Source organism: Pleuronectes platessa, chromosome 4 (genome assembly GCF_947347685.1).
Source record: "Pleuronectes platessa chromosome 4, fPlePla1.1, whole genome shotgun sequence".
NCBI classification, from domain to species: domain Eukaryota; kingdom Metazoa; phylum Chordata; class Actinopteri; order Pleuronectiformes; family Pleuronectidae; genus Pleuronectes; species Pleuronectes platessa.
In genome coordinates this window covers 30,262,056-30,273,222 of record NC_070629.1, presented here as the reverse complement: position 1 = coordinate 30,273,222, position 11,167 = coordinate 30,262,056, and the positions used below count along the sequence as shown (strand labels likewise).

General features: G+C 44.3%; 1 protein-coding gene across 1 annotated transcript in view; it reads left to right on the top strand.

Annotated features, from left to right (window-relative positions):
• The window catches only part of snx2 (sorting nexin 2), a 17,833-nt gene extending 8,714 nt beyond the window's left edge, over positions 1-9,119 (top strand). The window contains 9 exon segments of the mRNA XM_053419996.1: positions 161-236; positions 239-273; positions 758-851; positions 1,173-1,214; positions 1,217-1,377; positions 2,081-2,224; positions 7,430-7,510; positions 7,597-7,668; positions 7,866-9,119. Of these exon segments, the coding sequence (XP_053275971.1) occupies positions 161-236; positions 239-273; positions 758-851; positions 1,173-1,214; positions 1,217-1,377; positions 2,081-2,224; positions 7,430-7,510; positions 7,597-7,668; positions 7,866-7,916 (756 nt within the window). The 3' untranslated portion in view covers positions 7,917-9,119.
• The last annotated feature ends 2,048 nt before the right edge of the window (positions 9,120-11,167 follow it).

Here is an 11,167-nt window from a genome sequence, read left to right as displayed (position 1 = left end):
CTTAAAGGTACAACCACAAATATGTAGAGGATAACAGTTATTTATATTATAATGACTCGTGTCAAATTCAAGCCCATTGGCCTTTAAGCGGTTTCACTTCACACACTTCTTTTTTGTTTGTTTGTTTGTTTGTTTGTTTGTTTGTTTGTTTGTGGTCCAGTTGCCGCGGCCGTCAAGCACTCAGGCTCTGAGCAGCGCCGGACTCCTCCGAATGGTCAACAAGGCGGCAGAAGCCGTCACAAGATGACCCTCAAGATGAACGAGTCGGACGCTGTGAGTGAAGGAGGGAGGAGATGGAGAGAGGAGGAGAATGTTAGAGTAAAAAGGAGCGTACAGAAGGAGGCACAGGAGACGAAGAGAGGAGAGAGAGAGGAAGGCGTTCAGGAAGTGGAGGAAGGAATGAAGAAGAAAGATTGGATGGAAAGGAAGGAAAATATGAAAAATAAGGAAGAAAAGATGGAAAAGAAAGATGGAGACAGAGAAGAAATGGAAGTAAGGGAGGCAGGAAATAAGGAAGTATGCAAGGAAGCAAGAAAAGGAAATGAGGAAGGAAGAAAAGATAACAATGAAAATATGTTATCAGGAAAAGTAAATTCAGATCGAGATGTAATGATGATGGTGTGTGTGTGTGTGTGTGTGTGTGTGTGTGTGTGGTGTGTGTGGTGGTGTGTGTGTGTGTGTGTGTGTGTGTGTGTGTGTGTGTGTGTGTGGGTGTGTGTGTGTGTGTGTGTGTGTGTGTGTGTGTGTGTCGTGTCAGTGGTTTGAGGAGATGCAGCAGCACTTTGAGAACCTGGATGTTCAGCTGAGGAAGCTTCATGCCAGCGTGGAGTCTCTGGTCTGTCACAGGAAAGGTAAGAAAACCACATTTAATTTCCTTGTGTCACTTTAAAAACGTTTTCTGTTTTGTGACCAGTTTTGAGAAACGTTCATGTTTTAAACTTCTCTTGATTTACAGAGCGATGATGTTTTGACTCTTGTTTCTGCAGATTATTCCAAATCTGCTAAAGCTCCAAATATTTTACTCGAACTAGTCATGTGATGAAAAAGAAAATCTTTTTCTCGTCGCTCTGTTATTAAAATGTTCTTAAAAGCCATGAACTCCTTTTCATGTGTAGACACCTGGTGTCACTGGTTTGCTCCAGACTCCTGAACGTCTCCTTCTCGTTCTCCAGAGTTGTCCGTGAACACGGCGCAGTTCGCCAAGTCGGCGGCCATGTGGGGAACAGCGAGGACCACACGGCGCTCTCTCGAGCTCTGTCCCAGCTCGCTGAGGTGGAGGAGAAGATCGACCAGCTGCACCAGGACCAGGCCAACGCAGACTTCTACGTCTTCTCCGAGCTGCTGGGCGACTACGTCCGCCTCATCACGGCCGTCAAGGTACGAGCACGTCCTCCTCCTGGTTCCAAACCGGGGTCAGGACACGTCAGAGCCTCTTAAGAACACCTCAGGTTTTATTTACGACAGAAACTATCATGATTGAATATGAAGATGATCAATGACTGTAATAAAGATGATGACGTTTCTCTCCAACATCCAGAAATGAGGATAAAAACATATCTGACGACGAAGCCTTCTAAAAATAACAGACACCACAGACTCTGTTGTTCGGTCCACTGTCCCATCTGCTAACATGAGGCTGGTTTATTACTTATACCACAGCAAGCCACCAGGGGGCGATTGATCCACTCTGGCTTCACTTTTAAGAATCTCTCATGTCCTCCATCTTTAATTAAAGCCTATGTGTTTCTTAATTTGACTGAGTGAGCTGCTCGATACGAAACATCTGAGTCCAGGTACGAACGAGACAAGAAGTGGTACAGTACAGTACAGTAGAGTAAATTACAGTGGACTAGAGTACAGTAGAGTACAGTAGAGTACAGTACAGTACAGTGGAGTACAGTACAGTACAGTGGACTAGAGTACAGTAGAGTACAGTAGAGTAAAGTACAGTAGAGTAGATTACAGTGGACTAGAGTACAGTAGAGTAAAGTACAGTGAAGTACTGCAATTCTTTATCAAATCATTGATGAAATGAGTTGATTCTCAGAGTGTGTGTTGTGTTGTGTTGTGTTGTGTGCAGGGCGTGTTCGACCACCGGATGAAGACGTGGCAGAAGTGGCAGGACACTCAGATGCTGCTGCAGAAGAAACGAGAGGCTGAAGCCAAACTTCAGTTCACCAACAAACCAGATAAACTGCAGCAGGCGAAGGACGAGATTCAAGAGGTGAGACGGAGGGAGGGAGGGCGGGGGGGGGGGGGGGAGGGGGGGGGGGACTCTAATGGATAAACATCAGCAACTAGATCGTCAGTAGAACTCACAAACCTCCATCAAACGCCAACATCGTCCTCATGAAACCATATTTAAATTCACTTGATCCACACACACTCAGAAATATGCACAGCAGAGTTTATACCTCATGTCCCGCCTCCTGCTGCTCTACAGGCTCCGCCTCCTGCTGCTCTACAGGCTCCGCCCCTCGTCTGGATGTTCCCACACGTTCTCGCTCTTCACCTTTTAAAACTACATAAATTAATCCGCTAGTTAATTATTATTCACATGGTTAATGTGATTAATAATATAAAGCAGTCCCCTCTGTGTGCAGCTGCTGGTGCGTCCAGTCAAATAAAACCAGCGCACCTTCCCAGTTCAGTCATGTGAAAACTCCTGTTGTTCTTTTTTTTATAAATGTTGTTTTCTTACACGAAGTCGACAAACAAGAGCAGAAGAGAAAAGAAAAGTAGTTTATTAGAGCGTCTGTTGAAGCTGTCACCGCACAAATTCATCCTCCGCTGTCTGTCAGGGTCCAACACACACACACACACACACACACACACACACACACACACTCGGCCTGGTCGGGGGTCTGTGTGTTGGAGCGGAGGAGCTGTCAGATGTGGGGTTTTGGGAGGAGGTGGGGGGAGAGGTGGGGGGGGGGGGGGGGGCTGTCAGAAGCTGCAGACGAGGACAGATCGCAGTAGAGTTACAACCAACATTTATTTGGGGCAGACGAGGGGTCGGCCTGTCAGCCGCCGGCTTCTCGCTTCAGCTTTGACAACAGCAGAAAACACACAGCGGCTTTTTCTACAGCAGAAAAAGACGAGAGGAGTTTTACTTCCTGCTGGAACCTGCAGCTCCAGGTGCTGCCTCCAGAGATCAGAGGATCCACTTAGAACCTGGAACCTGCAGCTCCAGGTGTTACCTCCAGAGATCAGAGGATCCACTTAGAACCTGGAACCTGCAGCTCCAGGTGCTGCCTCCAGAGATCAGAGGATCCACTTAGAACCTGGAACCTGCAGCTCCAGGTGCTGCCTCCAGAGATCAGAGGATCCACTTAGAACCTCGAACCTGCAGCTCCAGGTGTTATCTCCAGAGATCAGAGGATCCACTTAGAACCTCGAACCTGCAGCTCCAGGTGTTATCTCCAGAGATCAGAGGATCCACTTAGAACCTGGAACCTGCAGCTCCAGGTGTTACCTCCAGAGATCAGAGGATCCACTTAGAACCTGGAACCTGCAGCTCCAGGTGCTACCTCCAGAGATCAGAGGATCCACTTAGAACCTGGAACCTGCAGCTCCAGGTGCTACCTCCAGAGATCAGAGGATCCACTTAGAACCTGGAACCTGCAGCTCCAGGTGCTGCCTCCAGAGATCAGAGGATCCACTTAGAACCTGGAACCTGCAGCTCCAGGTGCTACCTCCAGAGATCAGAGGATCCACTTAGAACCTGGAACCTGCAGCTCCAGGTGCTACCTCCAGAGATCAGAGGATCCACTTAGAACCTGGAACCTGCAGCTCCAGGTGCTACCTCCAGAGATCAGAGGATCCACTTAGAACCTGGAACCTGAGGGTTCATCAACATCTTTTCTAAACAGATGAGCGTTCTAAAAAAAAAAACTACTTTAAGTAAATAGTTTGCACAACATTTTATTTCTGGTTCAGGATTTAATTTCCCTCTGAAGACGACTTGAACGTCCGTGTCTTCACGTTGAGACAGAGACAGATTCAGTTTGTCTCTGCACAGCCGCAGTTCCTCCTCTGTCCAGTAGAGTCACGAAGACGTTAGCAGATAAACACACTGTCAGGCTAATCTTCCCTTCATTGTCGAATATGTCATCCTATATTTCTATTAAGGTTTAAATTAAAAACATTAAAGATATTGCCACGACATCACCATGATGTCACCATGACATCACCATGACCATGACATCACCATGACATCACCATGACATCACCATGAGGTTTGTTACAGAGATAAACAATAATCCACAAATCTCCGTTTCAATCAGTGAATTAAACTAAATCATCTCCTGTCAGGCAACGTGTTCTTACTCTGTGGTGAGTCTCAGATCACTGCACTACACTGCCCCCTGTGGGCACAAAGCAGAAACAACAGCCAGAGTTAATAACAGTTTAACTGTGAAACAGAGTCTGAGCCGTTTTCTCAACAAAGATTACCTGAGTTAAAACACAAGGGTCATTTTTATTCTTCATTTCACCCGATTTTTTTATATTAAATTAAATCTGTTTTTCCTCTTTTCTCACAAAGTAGAAGAAAGACAGATATTTTCGAGGACCTGCTGCTTTTCTCTTTCATTTCACTGCAAATCAGTAAAACACTGAAGCTTCTTCTTGGATCAGATGTAAAACCTCTCGGGTGTTAAACCTCAGCCTGAGACTCAGGACGTCACAGACCTCAGGTCTGGTTCTTCAGGGAAACAACAGAGACTTTACACTTTGTCTTCTTCTCTCACTTCAGAAGCTCTGAGCATTTTTATTATTTCCAACCTTTTGATCTTATGTTGCACTTTTCTCTGTCACGCCTTCCTGCAACCAGGAGATAGAGGAGGTAGGACCTGTCTGTCTGTGTGTGTGTGTCTGTCTGTGTGTCTGTCTGTGTCTCTCTATCTGTCTGTCTCTTTGTGTGTGTGTGTGTGTCTGTCTGTGTGTCTGTCTGTGTGTCTGTCTGTGTGTCTGTCTCTATCTGTCTGTCTCTTTGTGTGTGTCTGTCTGTGTCTCTCTCTGTCTCTCTCTGTGTGTGTGTCTGTCTGTGTCTCTCTATCTGTCTGTCTCTTTGTGTGTGTCTGTCTGTGTGTCTGTCTGTGTGTCTGTCTCTATCTGTCTGTCTCTTTGTGTGTGTCTGTCTGTGTCTCTCTATCTGTCTGTCTTTGTGTGTGTGTCTGTCTGTGTCTCTATCTGTCTGTCTCTATGTGTGTGTGTCTGTCTGTGTCTCTCTCTCTGTCTGTCTCTATGTGTGTGTGTCTGTCTGTGTCTCTCTCTCTCTCTGTCTCTATGTGTGTGTGTCTGTCTGTGTCTCTCTCTCTGTCTGTCTCTGTGTGTGTGTCTGTCTGTGTCTCTCTATCTGTCTGTCTTTGTGTGTGTGTCTGTCTGTGTCTCTCTCTGTCTGTCTCTGTGTGTGTGTCTGTCTGTGTCTCTCTATCTGTCTGTCTTTGTGTGTGTGTCTGTCTGTGTCTCTCTATCTGTCTGTCTCTATGTGTGTGTGTCTGTCTGTGTCTCTCTCTCTCTCTGTCTCTATGTGTGTGTGTCTGTCTGTGTCTCTCTCTCTGTCTGTCTCTGTGTGTGTGTCTGTCTGTGTCTCTCTATCTGTCTGTCTTTGTGTGTGTGTCTGTCTGTGTCTCTCTCTGTCTGTCTCTGTGTGTGTGTCTGTCTGTGTCTCTCTATCTGTCTGTCTTTGTGTGTGTGTCTGTCTGTGTCTCTCTATCTGTCTGTCTCTATGTGTGTGTCTGTCTGTCTGTGTCTCTATCTGTCTGTCTCTATGTGTGTGTCTGTCTGTGTCTCTCTATCTGTCTGTCTGTGTGTGTGTCTGTCTGTGTCTCTCTATCTGTCTGTCTCTATGTGTGTGTCTGTCTGTGTCTCTCTATCTGTCTGTCTCTATGTGTGTGTCTGTCTGTGTCTCTCTATCTGTCTGTCTGTGTGTGTGTGTGTCTGTATGGGTCTCTCTCTCTGTCTGTGTGTGTCTCTCTCTCTCTCTCTGTCTGTCTGTGTCTCTGTCCTGTCGCTCCACGTCTTTTTCGCCTTTATGTTTATTTTTTATTTGAAAATTGTTGTGATCATTTATGTTTATTATTTTACTTTGTTTGTTTTGAGAAGCGAGTCACATGAATCAGTTTGTCATGTTTGATCAAATTTGTATATTTCAGATTAAAATGTTAAATATCTTAAATCTCTTTAAGTCAACAACAGACAAACACGTTCACGTGACGACTTCCTCAGACAAAGTGTTTATTTGCATCTGCATGGCTCATGGAGCGGAGAGTTACTCCTTCATGTAATGAGTTAAAGGCTCAGTGTGTAGAATGTAGTGACATCTAGTGGTGAAGTGTCGTGTTGCAGCTGAACAGTTTAGGCTTAAGTTCAACAATTCTTAGAATTAAGTTGAATCATACGATGTTTCAAATGAAACTTCTGCCAATAGATCCTTCGAGACTCTAATTAGATTCCATCATGAAGAACAATCAGCTGGTTGTTGTTTTAGTTCAGTAAATATCAATAATGTCAATTAATACGATTTTACCGAACCACAAGTTTCGCCACAAATTATCAGTTTCATCCATAAACTGTAAATATAGATGGATGACGCGTCTTCACAGAAATGAAGTTTAAAATCTCAGATACGAACTCTGCCATCTTCTGGTGATGATGTAATTTGCAGTCAGAGTGGGTGCTGTAGTGATCACGGAGTGGAACTGAAGTCCCGCCCCTAACGCACACTCGACCAATCACGAATCATGTTTATTTGACGTCTACTTAGTTTGGTCCATGTCCCAACTGCTAACCTGGAGGAGGCAGAGTTCATGACCTATCCTGCAGCCAGACACCAGGGGGCGATCCAGAGGATTAGGCATCACTGTTTAAGCAGTGAATCTTTATTTACAGTGTGTGTGTGTTTCATTAACGTTCAAATACACAAACTGGTTTTACACTTGAATTCAGTCGGAGCTCATGATCCAAACTGTAGCGTCTCATCTCATATTTATATATTTGTTTATATTCTAATATTTTATATTAAACTTAAATCATTGACTCTGTAATTCTGGTTTAAGCTGAATATTTGAGAGATCGACACAAAGACGAGAACTTTCGGTGTGAGAGCTGAAAGTAAATTCATTGATATCAGTATTAAATTTACTGTATTTATTAAAGTTTGATCAACGATCGTCCAACATGAGCAGATGATTTGTTTCCTCCTGTTTCTAAATCATGGTAATGTCAAATTCAGCCTCAAAACTTCCTGCATCACATTTTCAAAATTTTACAAAAAATAGTTTATTAATCAAAATATTAAAATGGACACAAAATGTGCCTTGTCTGAAATGAGGATGACAAACGTTGAAATAAATGCAACTTTTTTAAAATATCCTCTTTGTGTGTGTGTGTGTGTGTGTGTTTTTGTTTGTGTGTGTGTGTTCAGCTGGAGGGGAAGGTGCAGCAGGGAGAAAGAGAATTTGAACAAATCTCCAAAACCATCCGTAAGGAGGTCAGCAGGTTTGAGGTGAGGACGGATTAATGAATGAGTTTCAATTCACGTGTTTGTGTCGTATTTATTTATAATGAATCTCTTTGACTGTTTTTACACAGAAAGAGCGAGTGAAGGATTTTAAAACAATCATAATCAAATATCTGGAGTCTCTGGTTCAGACACAACAACAGGTAAAGAAGATTCTGTTGTTTCAGGAGAGATTAGAACTTGATTTATAGATAAAACTAAGTTGTTAGCATGTCCTGCGTTGTTTTACTTTAATGATGGACAATTGAAATGTTATATAGTGTTTGTTTTGAACGTTTAAAAGATGTTTAAAATGTATCCTGTTTAACAAATTAAACTTTCTCTTCTTTCTCTGGTGCAGCTGATTAAATACTGGGATGCCTTCTTACCCGAGGCCAAAGCCATCTCATAGAGTCCCGTGACTGGATCTGGTCAAACTACACTACCCACAATGCACCTGTCCTCCTGGGCCTCCCTCCTCCTGAAGAGGAGGCGGCTCAAAGTGACTTTTCAGACAAAACCACGAAACTCCCTGTTTCATCTCATGTTGGTCGTTTTGTTTCCTGTGCTGCTCAGGTCCCGTCGCTTCAAAACAAATATATTAATATATTCATATCTCACTCACGGTTTCTTTATGAGGTCAGTAAGAGAGAAGTCACTGCACCGGGTTCCTCACACAGATTCTTACGTGACCTCACTTCCTGCTTCATTTCTTTTCAACATATTCACACTCAAGCTAAACAAAGTGTTTTTTCTCTCTGAAGGAGATGAACATCCGACATTTTTCTTTACACTGAAGAAGATTTTTTTCAGCTCCGCTTTTGTAACCAAGAATGTGAACAGAACTTTGACTGCAGGACCCTGAACGCCTCACGCAGCTCCGCCCCTTCTGTCAGCTGTTTCCATATAAACAACCTCTCCAGCTCCATCAGAACCTCAAACCCCTGAAAACAAACCGTTACGTCACTGAATCTTTATTTTGCTTCTGGAGCTCGAGCTGTGAAACGGATGTGAGTTGTTGATGAAGGACGACCGACCTCATCCTCTCTTATTTTGTGTCTATTACTTCCTGTCACCAGTTCCCCTTGCTTCCTGCTACGCCTTTCAAAACAAGAGCCTTTGTTTGTGTTGCTGTATGATCGTGAGTGAAGGCAACATGTTCTGTGTCTGATCCCTTCTGTCCACTTGTGATGTCGTCCAGTGAAACGAAGGGTTCCTTTAGACTGAGCCTGGAGTGGTTTCAGGTGATGGTGTGTGTGTGTGTGTGTGTGTGTGTGTCCGTCCAGAGATCAGATCGTCAGTGTGAAGACTTTCCCTGATTTTTATTATGTTCATTTCATTTCAACAGATTTAAAGTGATTTTTTAAGACTGGAAATATTTATGATTTTCTTTCTCCTTCACTGCTCCTGGATCTTAAAACGTGTTGATTCTACCTTTTCTATTTCCTTCTCCTTTATTTCACATCGTTGGCTGCCTGATGGTGTGCAAAGTTTTTACTGATTGTTTTTGGTTTATTTTGAAAATGATGAAATGCTGAATCTTTGGTTTGGCGTGACGTTTCCGCGGCAGCAGATGTTTGACTACTTTAATTATAATAAAGGAATGTATCTCATCCATGGCTGGAGTGGCTTTCATGATTTCAAACACTTAGTTATATCAAACTGCATTAGAGTTTATTAATGTGGTCATTATAACCCCAATATTAGTATAATATATAATTCTGTTTTACAGTGAATTTCTCTCGTAGGTCAAATTATTTTTATTATTAAACTATTAGTTCTCTGTTGTGAGTATGGAAAAGTTCCCTCGAGAACCATCGGTGAACGTCAGCAGATAAAAGAACCTCAACTGTTTTTAACGAGCGTTCTCATTGGTCACTTGAACACGTTTTAAAATATAGATAATGTCTGATTTTATTTAATTTCATTACAGGAACAACAACGTTACATGAAGAGTCACAGGAGTAATACATGTAAAGTAAATAATTAATTATAATAGTTAGAATTTACTACAAGTACAATAAAATAACCCAATAACCATAATAACAAATAACTTCTGCTTTGAGGGCGGAACTATTGAAAGTGCGCTCCACTTCCGGTGGGACACATCTGAGCGACACTCGGTCCGAACAGAGGCGGATGTAGCTCCGGAGCTAAAAGTTAGATTCTGTGTTTAATGTTAAATGGTAAATGTTGAATGGATGGTTTTAATCCCGCGGACACGTGACGAGCAGGTTCGAGTTCCTGTCGCAGTGAACCAGGTGAGTTCACCGGTTTAGTGGAGTTATAGTTATTTAGTGATAGTTCAGAGGAGCTAGTTGAGCTTAGCCTGCTAGCTTGGTTCAGTAGTGATGCAGCTCATCCTGTTGTTTCTCTCATCAGACTCCATCGGTTAAATGGACATCGATGGATTAAACAACGACCCGTTCGCTTGCTTCACATTGAGCTTCAAGTCTCTGGTGTCACCGGAGGAGCTGCAGCGGTGAGTCCAGCAACTCTCACCGGCGAGGAGAGCGTCATGGCCGGCTAGAGCCTCTGCTCATCACCGGAGGAGACACCGGAAGATCCAGGTCCAAGATCCAGATCCGAGATCCAAGTCTCTCAAGTTGAGTTTAAAGCAAACGAGACTAGAACTTCTACGGCTTCACAACTCGTACAGACTCTGATCCAAATACCTGAAAACTTCTAAATGTGTTCATCCCGGAAATGATCAGGAAGTTTGATGACTCATGAAGAAGAAGTTCCTCAAATTGAAGAACAGATATTTAAAATGATCTTTTAAAGAGAGACAAAAGAAGACAAAAGAAGTTCTATAGGAACAGAGTGAAAGTAGATATTAGCCGACGTGTTCAGTTGTGATCTGACTCGTGTTCACCTTCAGGTTTCCAGCTGATCATCTTTGTAATAAATAGATTTATGGTAAAGATTAAAAAATGAGGTCAGAACTGAGTGAAAACGTCCGAAGTCAGATCGTGATTCTGAGTAAAGAAGGTTTGTCTCAGCGTCAGATCATGGACAGACTGAAGGTGTCCAAGGGGGGGGTGCACGGGACGCTGAAGCGCGTGGCAGAGACCGGCTCGGTCGTGTCCAAGGCCCGATCGGGCCGACCCAAAGTGACCACGCCTTCAGAAGACCAGTACATCAAGCTCAGCTCCATGACCAACAGGAAAGCCTCTTCCTCCCAGATCCTGAACCTGTTGAACAAAGAGCGAGAGACGCCGATCAGCCGCAGCACGGTGAAGAGACGGCTGCTCAGAGGACGCGTCTCCAAACCGCCCGTCAGCAGGGGACACCAGGCCCGGCGTCTGGAGTGGGCCAGGAAACACCAGCATCTCACCGTGGACGACTGGAGGAACGTCCTGTTCACCGGTGAGACCACGTTCGAGGGACAGAACCCGGCTGAGACTCAGGGAGGGGTTCAGGTGTGGGGGTGTTTCTCTCACTCTGGGGTCGGAGCCCTGCACAGAATCGACTCCACCCTGACCAAAGAGAATTACCACCACATTCTCCAGAGACACGCCGTCCCCTCTGGTGTCCGTCTGTGTGGACAGGGATTCACGCTGCTGCGGGACACGGAGCCCAGACGCTCCTCCCCGCTCTGCACCAGCTTCCTGAAGAGCCAGGAGGAGCAGGAGGTGCTGACGCTCCGGAACCTCCCTCCAC